A 24,282-nucleotide genomic window follows, 5' to 3' on the forward strand; every position below is an offset into this window, starting at 1 on the left:
CACAAGACCTTCAACCAACCATGAGGGAAAAACAGCGATAACATAAAATAATGTCCATGAAAGTCTCATAAAAGTGATTTGGAAATCATTCCTGCGCAAACCATTGTGTTCTCCCCTGCCGAAGGTTCTCCCTTTAGGTTCATTCCTCTCTCTCGCTCGCTCTTTTCTTTTTAACATTTTGTTTTACATCCATGAAGGATCGCTTCACCAAACCAACAAAAGGAAATTCTTTCCCAGGAAAAAATAAAATAATAAACATACCAAAAATATAAGAAGAGGAAGACACCAAAAGTCAATAATGGTATCATTGTTTTTAGAAAAAATAATAATCTGGCATGAATCTGCAATATTACATTAAAAAAAAAAAAAAAAAAGATCGTCCATACAGTGAACAAGTAATCATACAGAAACATATTCATGTAGATAAAATCCCTCCACCAGGATAATCATACAAAACGGCTATGGCATTCAAATCATTAAAATGAACATTGGAGAAAACAATACTTTATTATCATTTTCAACACTTACACAGAGTATTTCATAAATGGCATACTTCGACACTGTAAACATATCGTAAGACTCGATGTCCTTGTGTGATTTGGGTCTCTGCGAGGGCGCCGTTGTTCATTATTTCAGCGTGTTCATATAGTTGGATGGCTCATTTCGGCCTGACTCTGAGCCGAGTTCTCCCGGAATGAAAACACTGTGCATTTACAACAGGACCTTGATTTCTGCACTCGTGCATCAACATGTGTAAGCAAGCTGAGAGTAGCTCTTCAGCCGATCTCGCTTTTCATGTTAATTTCACTGAAATACATTGAACTACATTGTGACTGAATAGCTTATGAAGGGCTCTTGTGACCTCAACATCATTTCCTTTTCTAAAGATCGCAATAGGAGGAATTTGCATTCAAGGTACAGTAAATTTTCTTTTTCTATCAAAACAAAGTGGCACAGATTTAAGAAAAAAAAAAAAACTTACAATAGGGCATAATAGCAGGTCAAACTTTCAAGTGACATTGATTTGGATGATTGAGAACTGCAGTACGAAAATGAAAAATGTAGTCTCAATCTCCTTTCATGTGGCTTCGCTGCCTCTCTCCCTCTCACGCTCACTCTGTCTCACTCTGATGGTCTGTTATAAGATGTGGCCAGTAGATGTGCATTTGGGTACCAAAAAAAAAAAAAACACTTCTCATATGCTTCCAATTTCATTTGAATGACTATTCTCCCTGGTCAAGGTCCTGCTCTCTTTCTCTCCCTCCATTCCTTTCTAACACTTCTTCATTTCTCAATTCCAATCTTTCATTTTTGCTATAAGAATAGCCCCTACTCAAGGTCGCCCGGCCTTCCCCTAGTGCAGCTGTGCTCAAAATTATCATAACTCATATGCCCCCTCCCCTCTTTTTTTTTTTTTTTTTTTTTTTTTTTGCACCAGATTCATTTCAGGATGAACGATGCAGAAAATAAAAACCGTAATCCCCAAAAGACACGAACATGCACACTGTCTCAAAATCTGTTACTGGGAGTTAAACCCATATCACTTTGTGAGGCGAATGAACCGGCTTCTTTTTAAAAGCCGCTCTAATGCATGAATCTGAGCTAGTGAACTGTGAAAAGACGCCGTCGGAGAGAGGCTTAGAGCAGACTGCAGAGAGGAGAACACACGCGAACACATATTGATATGAATTTCATTTGAACCCCGTCTGGTGGATCCTGAGGGGCAAACAGGAAGTCAGCCTGGGTCGGAGAGAGCTGCCGCGCCGCCGCCGACGAGGGGAGATCGAGGGAGGACTCAAAAAGTGTCACAATAGCACAAGTAGCTTCCCTTTACCAAATTATCTTTGAGTAAGCAAACATGGGATGGGATTGTGGGGGAGGTCATCAAACGGGCCTGATAAAGCAATTATGTATGGTAGTTACGTTTAGCATATAACGTGGATGATGCAAGCAGCTGGTCGTCTGATTGTTTAGTTTTGGGGCGTCTTTCAGGGTCAGTCAGGGCTACTTTAACATGTTTAATAAAAAAAAATCTAAAAAAAGAAGAAGAAAAACAATATATTTACAAACCATAAACAGGACCATTCTCCTTCTCACATTAATCACAAGTAGTCTTAACTTATTCAAGGTATTAAATATGGTGGTTTAATCCTACATCGGGAATGTACTGAGCATCAGTTAAGGGTTTTTCCATTAAGTGCAACCGTTATTTATGTCCTCAATGAAGCAAGGACAGCAATACAGTAACTGCATTTATTCACATGCCAATGTTTAAAAAGGGCAACACTCCCTGAATAAATTAATAGAAACTTATCAGGTCTTAAAGATAAGGTTGGATTTTTAAAATCCAGCGTGGTGTTTTATTGTCAGGCTGACATTCAGTGCTTTAGGCCTGTATGAGGGAATGGATTGTAGTCCGCTGCTGCAGTCGATATAAAAACAATTTTCATTTAAACTTTTAAAAGCTAACTGCTTGACACAAGTTTACTCTACATGTTAATAGGCTTCCTTAAAGGAAAAAAAAAAAGTGTTGAGGGTGACTTCTTTTCATTTATCGTCTTTTAGAAAAAAAAAATTGTATTTTTTAGCACATTTTCAAAACTAACTCCATATGAAACCCCACAAAGATGTACCTGCACATGCCAAATATCATTACAAAAATCCAATAAATACAGAAATTATTGCACAGTAGAAAGGCTCCATGGATTCCTAACTGATAAAATCCTCAGTTTGCCAAGAAAAATACCAAGATGGTCATTCCGGACAAGTCCTCGTTAAAGTTTTCCCTTTGTTTATATTCTCAGGTGGCAGTTTCTGTGACAAGAAAAAAGATGAACATCAATCAATCTCAATTTTTTTTTTAAAAGAGGGATTATCCAGCCAAGCACCCATTTTTAAAGAAGTGGTTATAGGGATTTGTGAGTTCATGTATGGGTGTTTTTTGTTGTTGTTGTTGTTTTGTTTTTCTTTTACATATGTGTGAGGGAGCATTTGTGTAGGCTGTATAGTTAATGGTAGCTGGCTTAACCTCTGTCTGCTTGCTCCAGTTTGACCTCGCTGGCCATCAAATGTTCGCCATGCCACTTCTTCATGTGTTTTTCCAGCGTGCTGTAGACACTGAAGGGCATGTGGCAGATGTCGCAACGGTACACCTCCTTTCCGAATTGCCCGTGGGTCTTCATGTGTCGCGTCAGCTTGGAGCTCTGGGCGCACGCGTAGCTGCACAGGTCGCACTTGTAGGGCCGCTCTCCCGTGTGACTGCGCCGGTGCACCGTCAGGTTGCTGCAGTTTTTGAACACCTTTCCGCAGTACTCACAGGTGTCATTCCTCCTGTCTTTCGAGCTCGGGGGTCTGCCCGGTCCAGGGCCCCGTAGGAGGTGAGGGGTGCTGCTGCCGCTGCGCCCGGAGGCACTGCCCCCTTCCATCAGCTCGCCGGGTGGGGTGGAGAAGCGGAGGCTGCCCGTCTCCGAGGAGGAATGCTCAGAGGAGGTGGCAAACGGTGAGTGGCGGGAATCGGCGAATCCCAGAAAAGGTTCTCTGATGAAGTGGCGCGATGCAGCGTAGCCAGCCAGGAGCTGGGAGTAGACGTTTTCCGGGGAGATGAGTGGTATGGTTGGGGGGATTTCCTGCTGTTCTTTTTCTATTTTGATCCTCTTGTTATTGGAAGGGCTTGGGCTGGTGATGGGGGTGGGCCGACGCTGGAACAGCCCAGGGAAAGCCTCTGCTTCAGAGACGCTGATCCTGCCATTCATCACGGGCCTCTGGACCTCCTGCTCTTCTCGCTCTCTGTCAAGTTCCCTCTCATTCTCTCTTTGTCTCTCTACTTCTCCCCTCGCTTCACCATCTCCATTTGGCTGTCTCTCCAAGCTCCTCTTGTTGGGGTTAAGTCTAAGGTGATTGTCCAGATGGTTGTACGGGTGCATGATGCCCACCCCGCCACTGTCATTTATTCTGTCACTGCTCTGGTGTTTCTCTACAGGAGACTGCCTTGGACCATTTTCCCTGTTTGGGCGGAACTCCTGCGAGTCGTCACTTAAGTTGGAGTCTGGCCGACTTCCATTCCTCAGTTCTTCCTCCTCTTCTTCCTCCTCCTCCTCTTCTTCCTCCTCTTCCTCTTCCTCTTCCTCATTGTCCATCCCCATCCCCCTTGAATCACCTTCCCTGTTCTTTTCGTCGCCCTCGTCTCCCTCCTCTCTGTTTCCCTGTTCGGAGGAGCCGCTCATGGACCCGGACTTGTTGTGCATATGTGTCTTCATGTGCCTTTTGAGCTTGCTGGCCTGAGAACAGGCATGATCGCATAGGTGACACTTGTATGGCCTCTCTCCTGTGTGGCTGCGTCTGTGTACGATCAAATTGCTCTGGAACTTGAAGATCTTACCGCAGAACTCACAGGATTTGGATTTCACCTGGGCCTGGCTCTGACCCTGTGTGTCAGGGGGGCTGGAGGAACCGTGTCCCCCCTGAGAGGTTGGTGGCTGTGGGGCATAGGTGAGAAATGACGGGGGCTTGGCACCAGGCTGGAAAAGTGTAGGACTCAGTAGGCGGTGCATGGGCGGCACACGGTTGGGTGAGAGAGGGGGTGTGGGTCCACCATTATTCGTTGTGTTGCCCGCCAGTTCCCTCAGCCGACGGGAGAAGTCCATGGAAGGAGGCTCCATGGGGGTCATTCGCATTACCCTCTCAAAGGCACTGGGGTGCTGTGACAGCAGCCCCATTTCCTCTGGGCCGAGCCGCTCTAGAGGTGGTCTAGGGGGAGGCGGCGGGCTGACAAAGGGCGGCGTTGCAGGGAGTCGCGTCTCGATGTACCCTGGGGGAGGGGGGTGTTCCCTGAGCAGGGGCGCTGCCATGCGGAGGAGGTGGAACGGGTTGTTGGCATCACCGAGGAAAGTGGGGAGAGGGGAGCGAGGCAGGGCGTCAGCTCCTGGGGGCGGAGGCAGAGCCATGCGGGGAGTGAGGGAGCAGTTGGTGAAGTGGTTGTCCAAGTAGATGCGAATGCCGTGGGTGTGCTGGGCATGCTGGAGCAGGAACCATGCACTGGTGAACGTCTGCTTGCAGGTAGTACAGATGTAGCTGGATGGCTCATCTTTATCTGTAGGCCAAAAGAAAGAAAATCATTGTTAAAATATACATACATATCCAAAGGGAAATACATCTGAAGACAACAACATATATTCAAATTCAGGAAATTGATCTCTACTCTGAATTAACAGTAACAGTAGCTTTGAGTGCTTGTGTGTTTGTGTGTGAGTGTATTTCAGTCAGTTCCTGAGAATGAAAGAGACGCACAAGCAGGATGTGTGTCTACAGGCTAAAGCAGGTGGCAGGTATCGCCCTCAGGCCACAACACATTATGCTAATTCTAATGTCAGCTCGGCTTTAATATACAGATCCATCTCGTCTACTCTGTCATTTCCATATGGAGACAGGGGAGGCAGCAGTGGAAAAGAACACACCAATGGGGGGAAAAAAGGAAATATGAGAAGTGGGGGTGGGAGCAGGGGGAAGGAGTGCCGGGCTGAGATGTGCGATCCGACACAGAGAGATGAAGAGATGCTCAAAAGAGGAGGTGTGAACAGTAAAGTCCCTTCCGGTCTTAATACTGAATCCACATTAAATACCACTCTACGTCACTGCTGGGATAATGAGCACAATAAAGCTATCTGTTGTGGGTTTACAGAAACACACACACACACAACTGCATGTCACACACTGACAAATTGCCCCTTTAAATTGTGCGACTTAATAAGGCCAAATGAATCTATCAGTCACTGTGGCACGGCCCTGTCAGTCTGCTTGTGACTCATAAAAAGAGCCTCGGCAGGGCTTCATCTAATTCAACGCAGGCTCGCGCCGAAGAGGCATTTCCACGGTCTCGTGTTTGCTTGTGAGGCATCTGCATCTACTTTATCATCAGCGGCTACCGCAAGTGGAGTCAAGTTGGTACGGTGGTCCCAAAGCTTGAAGCCCCGAGGGGCGAAACACAGACGGGGAAGTTACTCCTGCCCAAAGTTTTATGTGATCAAGTAGAGTCCTCAAGATGGCCGACTGCCTCAAAGCCATCCTTTGTCATGGAATGTAAAACAACACGTGCAGACACCAATACAATCCCGGGAATATTTCCTTTTCACTTTTCCCCTCTCCGTCTCCCGTCTCGCTCACTGTACACCTCTAAACAGTCATAAATACACACACACACACACACACACACACACACACACACACACACACACACACACACACACACACACACACACACACACACACACACACACACACACACACACACACACACACACACACACACATGCTTGGACTGTGTGGAACAGATGAGCGAAAGCTGATGTTGGATCAGTGTCTAGTACAGGAAGCTGATTTGGCGGCGTGATTGGTTTGGCTTTCCCCAGGGGAGAGGGGGTCAGAAAAAGTTAATGAGGGGCTCATTTACTGATTCTGTCTGTTTTTCTCTGCTATTAGTGGGGCTCTGGTGTAGCCATCACTCGCACTATTTGTGCGGGGCGGGACACGACCTGACTCTTGCTACTTAATGTGTGTGGGAGCGTGTGTTTGTTCAAGTGCGCGGAGATGCATTGGGGATGTATTTTTTTTTATTTTTTTTTTTGCGTTTGCATGTGTACGTCTGTGTGTATGCGTGGGGCGAGTGGCGGGCTGCCTGCCCGTGTTTAGTTTGGCTAAGCTTCACACGGCCGCTTGGCAGCCGAGAGCTGGACAGCTTAACAGCTTGGACGAGGAGAAGAGAGTGAGAGAGGGAAGGGGAGAAGAGGAGGAGGAGGAGGAGAAGAGGGGCTAAGAAGAGAGGTGGAGGGACTTTAAGGACCAGACGTGCTTGGGTATGCATAGATTCATTTACACACACACGCACACGCACACGCACACGCACACGCACACGCACACACACACACACACACACACACACACACACACACACACACACACACACACACACACACACACACACACACACACACACACACACACACACACACACATGCACACACAGGCTATATACATGCCCCCAGGGACCAAGTTAGGTCTATAGACTTGGGAGCTGTATAATCTCATCAACACACAGGGATCAATATTAAATGAAGACATGAGATTGAGAGAGGGATTGATGAATCCCTCTCAATTTTTCAAAGTGAGTTTCTTTTTTTTGTGTGTGTTTGTTTTGGTCCGCCTCCACTTTATCCACATTTTTGTCTCCAAGCGTGGCCTCATCAATACGAGCTACACAATCAAATGCGGCCAGCCCCACCAACCTCCCAGCAACCCCCACCACTACAGCAACACATTTGCATCTTGTCATATCTTACACAGACGTGCCATATGTTGTTAAAGGAAGCGTGGCAGCTAATAGAGTGGCAGCTGATGGCTGCTGCCTAATGACGGCCAAAGACAAATTTCATCAACTTCCCAAGCAAGCGAGCGAGTGAGGGATTGGGGGGGGGGGGGGGGGGGTGTAGATGGACAGATGCTATTTTAAACATTTTAGAATATAATTGACAAAGCCACACATTATGTAATACAATCAAATTAATAATAACATATATTGATATATTGATATGGATGGATAGATAGATAGATAGATAGATAGATAGATAGATAGATAGATAGATGTTTCAAGAGAGAATCATGTGGGATTCCTTTGCTGTTTGTTAGATTGACAGTTCTCTCGAGCTCACTCCCACCTGTATTTCTTTCAGTTGCCCAAATTTGGATTTTTCTCTCTCTGACTGACAGAAAGGCAAATTGTAAAAACCTCAAACCTGCAGGCTGCAAAACTTCCTCTTATGTGTAGCATCAGAGACCGTCGCAAGGCACGGACCAATGCACACACCCACAAACACACACACGTATACACACACACACAGTAAGTTGCAGACATCCTCCTCACACGCAGGCTTGCACACACGCTGAGTGAGTGTCCCTGCTCAGTGCTCCGGCCAGTAAAAGCCTTCATTAAAGAATCACGGCGGGCCGTGTCATGCTTCAGTTTGAGGTAATTACAATCGTCTGCCTGACACACAGGCAGGGACCCCTCCACCGCTGACCGCCAAGGTCAACTACCAGTTAGAGGAGTTACATTCTCCTCACCGTGCCGTCACTGATGCTGGACCTAATCGCCCAATTTACTCCGGCACACCATATGAACACGGAGACATGTATTCCTGTGTGCGTGTGAATGAGACTGACATGATGGGTTAAATAAAATAAGAGTCGCAGTCAGACTCAAGTGAGACGGTACACTGCATTTTGCTGCTCTTTGTTGTTTTGCTGTAGAAATACCACTGTCTATAAATAGTGCAGCATATTAGGATTCACCTTTAAAGGACTAGTAGTTATTTTTCTGCCCAGGTGTTCACACAGGAGCACAGGACAAAACTGAGACCAGCTTAGGAGGGCAGCTCTTTGTCCTGTGAAACAAAACGAGGGCTAAGGGCCAGGAGGCCTGGAGGAAGTTATTAAAACATTGGCACATACGTGGAGCTGAGGTAGGCCAGTAATAATGCTCTCCCTCTCTCCTGGGTTGTTTTTTTTTTTTTTTTTTTAACAAAACCACCGGGCCAATTAACCCAGTCTTCAGGGACCAAGATCTGAGCTTTACATCTGATTTTATTCTTTCCAGATTGCCTTTTATAGCCATTATTTTGCCTTAAAAAGTACAAACAAAATGCCAGTGAATGAAGGGGAGCCATGGTATTGACTGTTTGCATATGGCCAAAGCAGAAAAAGTTGGTGTGAGGTTAGCAGGGCTGACTTAGACGCCAGGCGTATAGTGCAGACATGTGGATTTCAGTCTAATATAAGAATTTACTCTTCAGCCTCCAGCCTGAGCCTGATTTATATTTCAGAGCCTGGGCTCCCTCCATTTACATTGCACTTACATTTTGGGGCTTTTATCAGACGCATTAATCCAGAAGGACTTATAATAAGACCACAGAAGAATAACAAAATTCCACAAGCTCGGCCTTCAACGAGATGGGCAAACGAGAGCGTCTCAGCTGACAGTGAACGGCGAGCGGATGATAATGAATGCGCACTGATGCCAAATTAACTCTCACAAAGCTCAGGGAAATATAAATCATAATTGAAAATAAGTAGCAGTTGAACGCTGGTCCCCTCCAACCTCCCGTCTGTAACCACATTCAGCAGGCAAGCGACGGCTCTGAGGCAAACAGAAGAGAGCGCGTGAAGCAACGCCGCTTCTGTGCAAAAGCAGAGGAAACGGAAAAGGCCACTGCAGGTGTTGGTTGTTAACAAGGAGATGAGCGGGGCAGCAGAGGATGTGCTACAGCGGGTGTCGCGCACGCGCGTGCGTGTACGCGCACGCGCGCTTGCAGCATTCCTGGAGTTCGGTTTAGCTGCACTGTTCCAACATTCCATCAAGGGCGACAGAAAGCCACAGTGACAGATTTGCATACAGAACAAAGCCACCCGCGGGCTAGGCCACTGGGACACAAACCTGCCCCAGCAGCTCCTCCTCTCTGCTACCCCTCCTGTGCACGCACACACACATACTCTTCTCCACCGAAAGGCGTGCACGCACACACACACCAGCGCAGACTCTGGGAGTTTGCGCGTGTGTGCACCTGTCAGGGGTTAGCTGACACCTCTGCTGCTGGCAAAGCAGCTCCTCATTAGCATGGCTGTGATCTAGGAGTCCCCAGGGGTCCCAGCCTCCTCACCTCGCCACCTTGCCCCCACCCACCCTTACACAACCGCCCTCACACCTCTGCTCCTCCTACTCATCCCTGCGCTCCCTTCACCTCCTTCTCCTCTCTGTTCTTCCTCTGCGCTCCCCCGCCCCAAGCGCTCTGATGGCCTGTTTGTCACGAAGGGAGACGAGGGTGGGAGGCAAATCAGGAAACCCAGGGGGGGCCCACGCAGGTCGACTGCGTGTGCACTTCACGGGGGCACCGGGGGAAGCTCGGACAGTAAACTGCGGCTGTGGCAAGCAACGGCAGGCTGTCACACACATATGTAGTGAAAAGGAGAGAGAGACTGCGGAGGGTGGCAGTAGCAGGCAGGGGGTAAGGCTCTCACACAGTGTGGCTGGCTCCACGCTAACTCAAACCAGCTTCAGCCTGCTAACCATATACATCTGTGTGTGCGCGCGTGCAAGTGTGCGTGCGTCTGCAGCCACTATGACCAGCTGAAATGCCTGACAGCCCAAAAGAGAATTTAAAGCAACAGCACTCCCAAAAGTGTGCAAGATCAAAATATTTATTCTTCCACGCTCTCGCCCCTGCTTTTATTTAACTCTTAATTGAGACACAAATGTTTTCTCTTCCTCCAGTCCGTCCGTTCTTTCACGTCGGTACTAAACACCTGTACAGGATAACTGAGTACTCCACCCTGACCCTCATGCCCCCTGGGATGTGGGTCAAATGAACAATAAAAGGGATCAGGTATCTCTGACAACTTGATCACAAGCACACACACACACACACACACACACACACACACACACACACACACACACACACACACACACACACACACACACACACACACACACACACACACACACACACACACACACAGTGCAGTAGGTCCAGCTGCGCAACAATGCATGAGTGGAAAAAGCTCTCATGTAGCACGATCCGAGGGAGCACACATTACCACCCTGAGATGAGCTGCCCTGGCCCAAAAGAATAACTGGCGAGACCTTTATGTCAGTAGAGAGCTATGACTTTTGGCTCGGGTTCTAGGACAAAGGGTGAGAAAGAGGGAGCAATACAGACAAAAAAAAAAGAAGAAAAAAGGGAATGAAAAGAAAAAGGGAGCTCCATAAAGTGCATTAGCTAAGCCCTCTGTGGCATTTCTCTAAGCCTGACTCATCGCCATCAGCTCCTAACCGATCCCAGCTCCTGCGTGTGTGTGTGTGTGTGTGTGTGTGTGTGTGTGTGTGTGTGTGTGTGTGTGTGTGTGTGTGTGTGTGTGTGTGTGTGTGTGTGTGTGTGTGTGTGTGTGTGTGTGTGTGTGTGTGTGTTTTGCTGGTGTGTGCACACACTTGTGGGGTCTGCTGTCTGTCATGTGACGCTGACAAATGGATGACACTCAATCGTGCTTGTGGTTAAAAGAAGATGTAAAAGAGAGAGAGAAGCAAGATGGAGGGGAGGATTAATGGGGGTGGGGGGTAAATGAAGATAGGACAGAAAAAGAGGTGGGTTTAAAAAAAAAAAGACAACCAGTGAAAAAATAAGGGAAGAAATGTGCTTTTGTTTTTGTTGATCATCGGCATTTTCATTTTCAACAGAATGCCTCCACCACCACCACCACCCCACCCCAACTTAATCTCTCCTGACACATTTTACCATGATGCAGCAACAAGGGAGAAAGACAACATGGATTGAAGTATCATCACTGCGGATGCATGCCGGGAATTTTTTTTTAAAAAAAAGCACTATTAGGACCGAAAATAAATGCAAGATGAGAAAAGGTGCAGTAATGCAGCAAAAAAAAAAAGACGCTTAACACTTGGAGAGGTGATGGCATCAAGAGACAAAAAATTATAAAAAAAACTCAAGCTGCTTTGACACTGAAATCGAGACTGACTTTGTGGACTCACACAATGTTTGTTTAAGGTTTTACATCCAAATGAGCTTCAGTTATACCCCTCGGGGACTCTCACTTTGTCCACAAAGTCAATTTCCTATTCACTGCCACTGAATAGGAAATTGACTTTGACATGAGAGTGACATGTGAGTTCTGTTTTGTGGGTTTATTAAATTTTTCATTGGATCAATCATTTTATACAAACAGTATATAAAATGTATTGTGCGAGGGTGTGTGTGTGTGTGTGTGTGTGTGTGTGTGTGTGTCTGTATTTTTTTTAATTAAGGCAGGGTGAGAATATGCCTTTATTGTTTCAGCCTTGATAAATTAAATGAAACAAAAGAAAACCATTCACAGAGATACAATGCTCATCTCAACCTGTGATAAGCGTGTGTCCTTTTTCCCCAATTGTCTCCAAGGATGTGTCTTGTGCATTGACATGTCACCACATTATATCTATACAATGGCGCCTTTGTGCCTCTGTTTGATGCGTATGTGGCACTGCATGTCGTGTATGTATACGTGTTTTTTCTTTTCTTTTCTTTTTTTTTCGTGCATATGCCTGTGCTCGCTGTGTGTCTTCTGGTCCACCATCCTGTGACAGATATTCTTTCAGCAATTTCTCTAATGGTTCCCAGCTGGCTTCTGCCCATTGGAGCCAAGCAGCCAGTCCCACTTAACTAGCAGCCCACAGGAAGATACCACCGCTGCCTTGTGTGGCACACAAGCCCATCCAGCCTAATCAACTCACAATAAAACTCTCCCCTAACATACTTCACACGAGGCGCTGGAGTCCATTCCAGTGACTGGGAAAGAGAACACTCGTGGTCTGATTCACCATTAGTCCGTCTTTTTCTCGAGATTAATATTTAATTGTGGCTACTTAGCGCTACGAGGGGATGCGGTGATTTTTCGCTCACACATAAAGCAAGAGGCTGCGAGATTCACGGGAGGAGTGTAAGGAGCGTTACATCATTTAACACCAATTTGCCTGCGATCTAATTACTGTTAGCTTTATGAAAGCGAAGTAACAAAAGAATGCAATTGAAGAAAAAATTTTTTTATTATTGAATTCCCCAGGTTCATATGGAGCTGTGGCTTTTCGAAGTGTAGGAGGGTGAGCCAGCCTTTTGTCTTTCTGATATCTGTCACATTACGAGACATTATTTTTATTGGCTGTTGGGAAGGCTTGCATAATTTGAAAACAGTTCTTCGTATGGAGTCTGCAACTGTTGTAACTGGTTCACTTATGCACAAGCACACACTGCATCTTGGACACACTTGTTAAAACGTGTGATTTCCCTGCATTATTTTAATAAAAGTTAAAATAATGCAAGTAAAAGGCATCACCTTTACCTCTGATGCCACTGATCTAGAGAGATGAGTTTGGCTCACCCATCCATCCCAGAAGAACCTGTTTTCTCACATTGACTCTTTTTTTTGTTTCATTATGAACAAAAAATAAGCTGCTGAGCTTTTTCTAGACTGTTTATTCTTCTGTGTTTATATCCTAACACTAAATAACCAGCTGTTAGTTTCAGCTTCGTATTCATCTCACAAAGACGAGAGAGGAACTGCTTTTTTCCTATAACTCCTAAACCTTGTCGCACAGCTAAAGATGAAACCTTCACAGTGCTTAAAGCAAAACCCATATAGATAAAAAATGAATTCACACCGGCTATAATCCCACAAATAAAAGAAAACAACAGGTAATCAATTTGAGCTTTTATGTTAAATGGTGTGCCTGGCTGTCTTTATGTGTGTGTGTTTGATCTCTTCAGCTATATTTACTGTCTTTAAAGTCCTGTTGGGATCCTGTTAAGGCCAGTAGCACAGCATTATTAACGTTGCAACGGTCATGTCTTCAGGGGAATTCTGTTCTCTTTCTCTCCTCTGTGCCCTCAGATATGCTCAGGTGTGTCAAACGGTCTCTTGTCTCACGCCGTCTCAAGCACATATCCTCAGATTCTCTCGTACGTATACAAACGCAGGCATGAACACAAATTCGTCTTTCAACACCCAACACATATTTATGAAGTGACATGATGGGGCTGAGTTTGGCCCCAGGCCTCCCCCTGTGGGTTCCATGTGGCCTCTCCCTCCCTCTCTCTCTCTCCCTTACTCTCTCTCTCGTTTCTTTTCTCTTTCTCGTTTTCTCTCTGTCTCTGGCTGTTATCACGCTGATACATTTCCTGCTCCTGGCACGGCTCCTGCATAGCTTATGGTTAAAGAAAGCTTTCATCTATCCAGTGCCTTTAGGACACACACACACACACACACACACACACACACACACACACACACACACACACACACACACACACACACACACACACACACACACACACACACACACACACACACACACACACACACACACACACACACACACACACACACACACACACAGACACACAGACACACAGACACACGCATATACAAGCACTGGTACGGGCCAGTGCTGCCCCGCCAGACCACAGGCCCAGACAAGCTCCGCTGGCACCAATCACCCCGATAACATCTTAGGCTTTATTTCATTTTGGCTTGCTCTGCTCTGCTCTGGGAAAGACCGGCACGGAGAAGAGGGCTTTGTGGAAAAGTATGAATTACGCCAGTACACAGGCAGAGCGTAGCCCCTTAACCTGAAGCAGTTAACTCCCCTGTATGCAATGCCATCTATGGACATGACAGTGCAAGTCCTCTTTGATCCAGGAAACGGATCAGAGCGGACGGCTCTTTCTTATTCGTTCAGGATCGTAGAGGAGGTTTTCTTTTTTTTTCTTTTTTTATGTGTGTGTGAGAAACAATGCCAGGTCATCATAAAAACTGAATGAAAAAAGCCAGGAGGACGGAATGCCTTTATTTAAAGGGAGTTTTTATGCAAAAAAAAAAAAAAAAGTCAAAAGCTCGCTTGAAGCATTGGGAAAATATGTTTGAAATATTAAACATCAACATGTGTTCCCAAATAAAAATTATCCTGGTACTATGGTCTTTTTTTTTTTTTTGCAGGGACTGAACTTTTCGTCACCCCCACAAAATCTATAAAAATTATGAAGAGTTCCAGAAAAGAGATTATCGAATTGAATCATTCTTAATGGGTTTCCTCATTCTTTAACACAAACTAAATTACCCTTTTCTTATATTAGGTTGGAGTCAATACCTGAACATATTCAAATCAGTTGGGAGGTGGGGGGGGAGTAATAGTTAAAAATCAAAGTGATATTCACCCTCGTACTCAATCTCTATGTTTCTGATTTTAAAATTCTTACTAATTTCAGTGAATGGCCACTGTGTGTGAGTGGGCTGTATAATGCAGAGGATTTCTGTATCAATAGGATGTTGTTTGCACACTAAATGTTGTTGTTGGCACACACCACTGACTTATATTCAGGTGACACACCAACATAAAGGCAGCTTATGTTTGTCATGTGTTTGTATTCTCCCTCGGAGTAATTGCTCGAGACAAATAAGTGCATGAAATAAGGGGACTCGTAAGCGTGCCATGAAAAGCTTTCAATATCTCTTGTGGCGAGGCAGCCTGTAAAAGGGGTAAGAGGAAGAAAGAAAAAAAAAAAAAAAAAGATATGACATAAACGCTGTCTCCTTATTTTCTTCTGCCACTATCCCACCCAATCAGAGCGGGACACTAATAAGATAAGGGGAGAGGAACAACAACAGTGCAGCAAGTAGGATTACCCCTGTCTGACTGGCTAACAAGCACCATCTCTCCTTGCCTTTTCACAAATAATAATGGTAGCCCTTTTTCTTCCCCCAAACACGCTACTTTTCTGTTGAGAAATGGGAGCGAATGCCCCGGTCAGAAAATCTCCCAATTTACTGGTTAAAAGGGGCACATGATATGTTTTCCTACGGAGCTGACACAAACATTTTATCAACATGTTTGCTTGAAGCATTCAGTTTTAGGTGTGCATGCAGAAGGTTTTATTTAAAGAATATTACATTACTCTAAATAGTTCGATATACACTAAATGTACATCAGAGGTGACTCAGCTACCGTATGAAACGGTCAAAGTATCTTGATTACGATGATTTACACAACGCAAGATCATAAAGCCATTCGGAGCTTCCCACAGACACAACACAACTTATGATCCATAGCGGCGAGTCTGTGAAGTTTACATGAGCAACTCACTCCAAAGCGCCGCACAAAAATAACAAAAAAAAAACTGTGTTTGTGTTGAATACCGAAGCGCCATCATCACTCTCCATGCGTAGCCGGGACGAGGGTGTGAGGCTTCTAATGCCTCTTCAGTAACGCTGTTAAGGAGCAAAGAGTCCACACATCTGGAAGACACAGTCAGTCAGCACATGCTGAAAGTTAGCGGTGGCGCTCGCAGTCCAAATTAGTGGCAACTTTTATTCCCCCGCTGTGGTAGGAAAATATCAAATCTGCTGCCATATGAGTGCCATAAAGCAGGCTGCGGAGTGTTTGATGCCTTCATGTGGGAGCCTTTAAGCCGTGTGTGTGTATGCGTGTGCACGAGTGTGTATGGTGGGAGATGCAGGGCTTTGGCGGGGAGCTGAGAGTCGCTGTGCGCATTCCTACGTGCACATGCTCTCAGTGTGTGAGTACTCCTGAATGTATGTTTCTCTTTTCCTGGACACACACACACACACACACACACACACACACACACACACACACACACACACACACACACACACACACACACACGTGAATACCTTCCTGTGTAAGTGTGTGTGTGCACGTGAAGGCTGAGGCAGCTGTGCCATTTTAGCAGCTTTCTTACAGACCTAGTTGACCCTGCCGCACAGAGCAGACAGACAGACACGGGCAGAGTCAGACGGCCCCTGGGGTGGTCCTGTCTGAGGCACGGTGTTATGGGCCAACAGCACTAGGGGCCCATACACAGGCAGGAACATGTATACTGTAATTGTACACGCACACGCACACACACACACACACACACACACACACACACACACACAGATGTGTTCGAGGATTCCAATGCTCCAACAAGGGTGTAGAAATGTCAAATTTATAACTGCAGTGCTTTTCCTTATTTACCTTTTATATTTAATCTGGGGTGAATTCTCTCTTTGGCTGTGTTTTCTCAGCTTAGCCATTGTGGCGCATGTGCAAACTGGAGGAAGTGGCAGCAATTGCATGCATTGCTTACTGTTTCATTAAATTGTCGTAAAATAAACATTAAGTTTAGAAATCACAACTGTATGAAATATATTATTTTTTAAAAAGGTCCATTATGTGCGGCGAGTCGTTCTTACTCAACCTGCATCCGGCTACAAGTTGCTGGATCTCACTCACTCTACTTTCAGTTACAAAAAGCGATTTGCAAAAGTCCAAACAAAATCTACAAATACAAAATGCAAAAGAGGCTAATGATTGTCTACATCTGTCGGGTATGTAGGTTCTTTAAAAAAAAAAAAAGATATGCAAATATTTAGAAAATTGAATTTGGCATTGTTTGGTGAAAATGTGAAAAGAAAAAAAATCATTGCTACAAGTCTAGAAAAGTGTCCGTATGTATTCTAAAAGATGTTCTGGATTGAAGTGATGACGGAGTGTAGCGCTCTTTTTTCTTCCCTAAAGTAGAACAAGGAAATATTTGCCACTCACAGCACGAGGGAAACACATACAGACACACACTCCCTCACACACACACACACACACACAGTGAGAAAATGAAAATAGACACATGCCTACCAGCAGACACAAGATAAATTCACTGGCAAGGATTCAAAACACTCGTGTAAGAGCATATAAACATGCTCAGACTGCTGCAAAAGACACATTTGCGGGCACACACACACACACACACACACACACACACACACACACACACACACACACACACACACACACACACACACACACACACACACACACACACACACACACACACACACACACACACACGTGTGCACATGCTACCTACACAACTCCCACCATGTGACCCCTAATCACAACCCTTAGAGCTTGGACATCAAATGAAGCAAGTTTTTTTTTTTTTTTTTTTAAATCATCAGGAGTAATTAACGCATTTTCATATGCAAATGTGATTAATGCAAAACTACAAAGTCATTATGCAAATCGACTTTTCCTTGAGCCTCTGTACAAATATTCACAGCTCAAATCAGGGATCAGTCTCGCCATCTTTCTTTTTTTATCTCCTACCCCTCTCCTCTTTCCTTCTCCCTCCCTCTCTCTCTCTCTCTCTCTCTCTCTCTCTCTGAGTAGAGATAATACGTAAGTAGCATGTGAAGTTATTTCTAACTCACGCAGTGTGTGTGTTTTCATGCGATGGGCCGGGGCTATGGCATTACGCCGCCTGCCTACTGATTACTGGCTGCTTGGCACTGGAGCGAGACAGGGAAGCCGGCGTACAGGGGAAGGTATGAATATGCAAAAGCCTGATTGCTTTTCATGATTAAAGCCTATTTAATATGGAAATGAGAGCAAGCCAGGTGATTAAAGGAGCATTGGGTGGTGGGGCAAAAAAAAAAATTGCAGGGGGGGGTGGGGGGGGGGGGGGGGGGTGGGGGGGGATGGAAGAAGGGAGAGGAGAGGGACACCTTCAAATCTACACCGATGGTGTGGAAGCAGGAATGTCACCGTTGATTTAGTGCAGCGGCTTTGAAACAACTGTCAAACATGGAGGGTTTGACCTCTTTGAGCATTGGGGGGGGGTCACTCCGGCTTTTAGGAACATTTTGTAGGCTTCACTGCAGGTGTTCATCCAGGAACCACAATGACTCATTTAAGGTGAAAAACATCCCTGGTTCCCCATTTGCACGTACGATCTTATCGCGTTGAAATGCTCCTTCGCACTTAACACACTTTCACACCCGCAGACATTTTTTTTTTTCCTTCTCCTCATGTAGGTGTGACAGTTTTAAAGTGGCTGGAAGCTCATTACAATACTTTGATCATGGATCTAGTGCCATTTTGGCTCAGCTTAGAACGCCGCTTTACTGAAACAACAAAGTGAAAAAGCGCAGTCTTCGGCCTAATATAGCGACGTGCCCAGAAAAGTGACAAGAGGGAGATCAGAGGTGGACGGAGAGAGAAATGTTTGAGGATGTCGCTGTCGTTCACATCGTCTCATGAAATATTTACCGTGTGATCTCCATACGCTGTTTGTAAGAATGAGAGAGAGAGAGAGAGAGAGAGAGAGGAAGAGAGAGAGAGAGAGGGAGAGAGAGGGGTTGTCATGATGTGACTTCGCCCGCATGTACTGGATTGTCTTAAAGTGCTCCGGGGGGGCCCGACAGCCGTCCTGGGAGGAGTTCAAAGCAGGGCCAGGGTCGTCTTAGTGTGCCAACGCTCCCCTAGCGACAACCTCTCGCTTTCCTGATGACACGCATCATTCTTCACGGCACACACATACACAAATTCATACAGGGCACACATATTAGCATAGCCTGACAAAGCCCACACATATACACGCATAGTGCATGCATCAGCAAGAGAAACTCGGGGAACGAGAAAAAAAAAAAAAAAAAAAAAAAAAACAGGGCACAGAAGGGCCATTTTTCATCGGGTGCACCGTGTGTACAGAAAGAGTATGTTTCTGCTGTGTGTGTGTGTGTGTGTGTGTGTGTGTGTGTGTGTGTGTGTGTGTGTGTGTGTGTGTGTGTGTGTGTGTGTGTGTGTGTGTGTGTGTGTGTGTGTGTGTGTGTGTGTGTGTGTGTGTGTATTTTCACCTTTTGGGGTTGAATCTGCTGGCCTTGCAGCATGTTTGCAGTTTAAGCAAGCAGGCTGACAGACAAAGAGGTCAGACGGGATGCTATTAAAACACAGGCAGGTATAGAAAAGAAAAGAAACGAAACAATCCTGTTTAATCGTATGGAATGCATACTGCACACACTGTACCTGCACTATTGGTATGTTTAAAAGGAAACTTGGTTCACATCTTTTCATTATTGTGTGAGTCAAATTTTCTCCATACCAGCCAATGTGATGAATGTTTCCTTATAATACGCCTGAGCGTGCACGTGTGTCTGTCAGTGTGAGTGCTTCTAACACTTTGGACTTAATTAGACCTAATAATGTAATCTAATTTGGTTGAAACTTGAGACTGCCTTGAGTGGCAATCTAATGTGTTGAACAAAGCTCTCCTCCTCTCTTTCGTTTGGGGCTCGGAGTGCTTTCATGTCCTGTTCTCTTAGTGATAAGACTGTCTGTCTAAATGACTAACTGACTGCTGCTTTAACAGCCCGCCTCACACACTGACTCTGCTTCAGTGTTTTTTTTTTTCTTTTCTTCCTCTGACCACCTAACAGAGTCTTGTCTTGTGTACAAAGGTTTAATTTTAATTCAGTTTCTTTCTTTTTTTTTTCTCCCTTGTCTCTGCGTCTGCAAAAAGCAAAGTCGTAGTACCCAGAGGAAAAAGAACATTCAAAATAAAGATCTTTGTCCATCCTCCGTCTTCTGGATGTGGCTGCGCTTAATTTAACATCAATATGAGATTTTACCCTTTTTAAGGCTTCTGAAATAAACTTCCTGGGGCACAGTCATCCTGTAGTCGCAGCTCAATCCCAATTTAACATCTTAAAGTGCTCCTTTTGTGTCTCTCACTGCGCCGATCTTTGTTTTTTTTCTTAGAATATGAGCACTTGCGATGCGAGTGAGATTCAAAAGAAAACTTTTTTTTTGTCTGAAGAATTTCTTCTTCGCTCTCAAGTACACTTTGGATGCTTTCGTTATTTACTGCTTTGCTTAGCCTGCCGATGGAAACACGTACCAACAAATAGAGAGAAGGCAGCGCAGAGAGCAAAAGCCCGAGCAGCGATTCGAGTTTCAGGAGTTATCAGTCACAAGACAAAATGGGCAGCACACGGAGGGGTGTGTCAGATCTCAGAACAGGGCGAGTCTGTCAGAAGAACAGCCAAGTGGACAGGGTGGATATAATGTGACTGAGTTCTCTCCTTCTCATACTCTTGTGTTCTGTTGCCCTCAAAGTGAACATTGGACTCGAGCAAGAAGTCAAAATTTTGTATTCTCCTTTAAATAAATACAAAAAGTGCTAAAAATCTTATCACTTCAAGCCATTATAATATTATCAACTCATTATAGGTTTTAAATATGTTCCTGCTAAAAAAACAAGATAAATATATAAATCAAAATCAAAACAATTTCCCGAAATCACCCGTGACATTCAAAACCGTGCTGTCACAAATTGTTTGTGAGCTCCCTCAACACATACAGTATTCCCCACTGTGCTGCGATGGTGGCCACACACAGCTGCCGGCCACACACAGGAACTCTCTGCTCTCGCCATTGATCTCCACGGCGATGACAAAAGACGTCTTTGCCGGCTTTCATTGTGAAATGAGTAAAATTTATATATTTAACAGGTTTTTAGCAGGATCTCACTGGGTGAGATAATCAAATCCTGTGAGCAATGAGAGAATGAAAACTACTGTGCACCTATTGGGAAGTCAAACCGTCTGTCAACGTAATGTCACGTGAGCCTGCGTCTGCACTTTTCACACATGCAAATATTTCATAAACCAGTGTAACCACTGAACTGATTAGGACGTGTCATGGCAGTCAAGTGCTATTATTATAGCTCCAATAAATCAGCGCGACGAGTCGCTCAGCCAGCCTGATAGGGAACGTAAAGGCCCAGTTTCACGTCTGACCGGGACATGAGAGCGCAACGCTGTGATGACCAGCTTTTGTGTGGTAATCTTTGCATGTGATTCCGTCAGGTAACTTTTACAGCGCAGCCATCTTCTCCTTCTCCTCTCTCTTCCAGCAGACTCCTTCTCAGTCTGCTGGAGTCTGCGTAATCCTGGATAGCCTTCTCCGCTCTGGGGTGCAATGGTGACTGTCTCCTCTGATAACTTTGAATTGGTTTCCCTGCAGCGCTGGCAGTCTACAGGCCTTGCAACCCTCCCTCCCTCCTACCCCACGTCTCCCTGCCTCCCATTCCCCTTCCCCTCATAGCCAGATGAACGGCCTTGCCGCTTTATTAATCCCCTTCTCCTCACCACGCACACAGATGAATTTTAATCAGCTTTCTTAACCTCTTCATATGGTGCAGGATTTCTTTACAAACACCCAGACACGTGGCACACACTCACACAGGCGAAAACACATTTAGAAAAAAAAAAGAAGAAGAAAGCGCACACACACATCACACATTCTGTGTGGTGATGGTGTGTGTGTGTGTGTGTGTGTGTGTGTGTGTGTGTGTGTGTGTGTGTGTGTGTGTGTGTGTTTGGGGGGGAGGGGAGGGGAGGGGGGACTCTATCACCTACTTCCTCTCCTTTCAGAATTGGTTTTAGCTAGAGAAGTCCTTCATTGCTGTCAGTGTGTGTGTGTGTGTGTGTGTGTGTGTGTGTGTGTGTGTGTGTGTGTGTGTGTGTGTGTGTGTGTGTGTGTGTGTGTGTGTGTGTGTGATGTTTTACTCAGAATGGTGCAGAATAGACACATAGTGCCGCTCTCACTCACTCTAATAAAATCATCTCAGGGTACATTAATCCCTCCTGAAGGCCACTGTCAAAATAACAAACAGCTGGGATTCTTTAAAGAGAGCTATCTGTCTTTGACAGGTGTGTGTGTGCGTGAGTGTGTGTGTGTGTGTGTGTGTGTGTTTGTGTGTGTGTGTGTGTGTGTGTGTGTGTGTGTGTGTGTGTGTGTGTGTGTGTGTGTGTGTGTGTGTGTGTAAATAAGTGTTCTCCAAATCTGGTTCTGGGAAGCCACCTCCCTGCATGTCACACACACACACACACACACACACACACACACACACACACACACACACACACACTGCTGCACGACTGAAAGAAATCAATAAGTGTCTCAGACCCTCTCGTTGAATCAGGTGAGCTAAAACATGATCCACAGTTAGACGACACTCACTCATTCACACTTTGAAACACACACTGTTGTTTTCTCATCTACGTACCTCCCCTCTCCTGTTTGGGGCAGATCCCCTTGGCCGGCGTCAGCCTCCTTGCCTCGTCCTCATGCCCTCCGGGGGTCACCTGAATGCCCACCTCCACTGGAATGGCCCCCCTCCCCAGCTCCAGCGATCTGGCCCTGGGAGAGATGGGAATGCCCATGACCCCGCCGGCCTCTCCGGGCTTGGAGAAGGACCTCGGTCTGCCGCCGGGCCCCCGACACAGCCGTCGCTTGTGCTCGATGAAAACGAGGATATCACCCAGAGGGAAGTTGGTCTGGCACTGGCCGCAGGTCAGCAGGTCGTGCTCTCCGGGTCCCGCCCTCCGGGGGCTGGGGATGGACAGCACCGGGGACGGAGATCCTGCCCCTGAGTCATGATTGGCTTCTGCTGCACAAACAGGGAAGAGGTGAGAGGCGTCAGTCAGTGCTGTTTTCAGGAAAGGAAGGAGAAATGCAGTGAGAGACAGAGATGGGCAGAGCATAAACACACACATAAATATACACAGCGAGGGTTTGCTTACCCCTGAAACCATTACCTGATAAAAGAAACCCTTCTCTATCAAACGAGATGATCATTACGATCGCGAGCGCGTCTCTTTTGTGGCACAAAACGACGCTGCACTAGAGCTTCTTCACCCAGACAAACACCTGTGCAGTTTATCTGTGAGAGATCTGCGTGGGAGGGACCACACGGTGCAGAATACATGTATACATGCGTGTGTGTGCGAGAGTTTATCTGCCTGCCTGTGTGTTCGCGGGTGTGTGTGTGGCCAGGAAGCTATTCATCTCAGAGTGCAGGCTGGGTTTCCGGTGAGGGCCCGTTTGCTGCACGGAGCTGTCATAGCAAGACGGCTGGCTTCACCACGTGGGAGCTCCGGCGGCTTGTGCAGAACAAAGTGTTGAGAAACGGAGGCCGCATCCAGCAGCGTGTGTGTTTGTGTTTTTGTGTGTCACACTGTAGGACGGAGGTGAGAAAGAAAAACGAGGAGGGAAGAAGAAAATAAGTCTTAAGTGCATGCGCGCGTGTGCGTGTGTGCGCGTGTGTGTGTGTGCCTGCATGAATGGATCAGGACTCAGGTGAGTTTGAACACTGTATTCTCCACAGACAGAAAATCTATAAAGCTAAACCCGGGGTCCTGTTAAGAGAGTAAATCTCATTCTTCACAGATCTGACACGGTCATTAATAACCATTACACATTCTTCCCCCTTTTCCTCCCCTATGGCGTAGACTCTGTCCCTCAGCTTAACGTAAATCCCTCATGGACAAACCTCCCTCTTTTCTTTTTCTTTTTTTTTTTTCTTCTTCTTCTTCTTTTTTTTTTTTTTAGAGAACACTACCCTGACGTACCGGTATGAAAATGTGTCGTCTTCTAAAGAGCCCAGAGGAAACCTGAAGCTCCAGAGACAACTAGGGGTGTCTGAGTGAGCGGGTACCCAGGGAGAGGTGTTGATGCCTGGGAGACAAACATGGCAGCACTTGCCTGTCTCTGCCGCTTCCACCACTTCAAGCGCCCGCATCTCCTCCACCCCTCCCCTCCTTGCCTCCTCTTTTCTATCTTTCTCCAAACATGACACCCTAATAATTGCGAAGATTAGACAAAGAGGGTGCGTGTGTGCTCTCGTTTGTGTGCGTTTGTGTCCTGGTGTGTAGTTATCAGAGCAGAGATCCTAAACTCTCTTATCACCCATCTCAAACTGTCAGGGAGGCATTGCTCCTCTAAACTCCCAGTCATAGCGGTTAAACTCGGGCACAGATCTGGCAGAGTGTTACACATCTTTATTTCTTTAA

The 24,282-nt window shown here is 45.9% G+C and overlaps 1 protein-coding gene across 3 annotated transcripts in view; it reads right to left on the bottom strand.

The window, feature by feature from the left end:
• Positions 1-1,392: 1,392 nt before the first annotated feature.
• bcl11bb (BCL11 transcription factor B b) overlaps positions 1,393-24,282 on the bottom strand; it is a 29,932-nt gene continuing 7,042 nt past the window's right edge. Inside the window, exons 2-4 of one of the 3 annotated variants that reach the window (XM_080490638.1) lie at positions 22,497-22,877; positions 3,029-5,089; positions 1,393-2,814 (exon numbers count right to left, since the gene is read on the bottom strand). In XM_080490638.1, the coding sequence (XP_080346764.1) occupies positions 2,801-2,814; positions 3,029-5,089; positions 22,497-22,877 (2,456 nt within the window). In that variant the 3' untranslated portion in view covers positions 1,393-2,800. Of the gene's footprint in view, positions 2,815-2,884; positions 5,090-22,496; positions 22,881-24,282 lie in introns of those variants that run through there. The other 2 variants (XM_080490637.1, XM_080490639.1) reach the window with 2 other exon arrangements.

This window comes from Lipophrys pholis (assembly GCF_963383615.2).
Source record: "Lipophrys pholis genome assembly, chromosome: 21".
Classification (NCBI taxonomy): Eukaryota; Metazoa; Chordata; class Actinopteri; order Blenniiformes; family Blenniidae; genus Lipophrys; species Lipophrys pholis.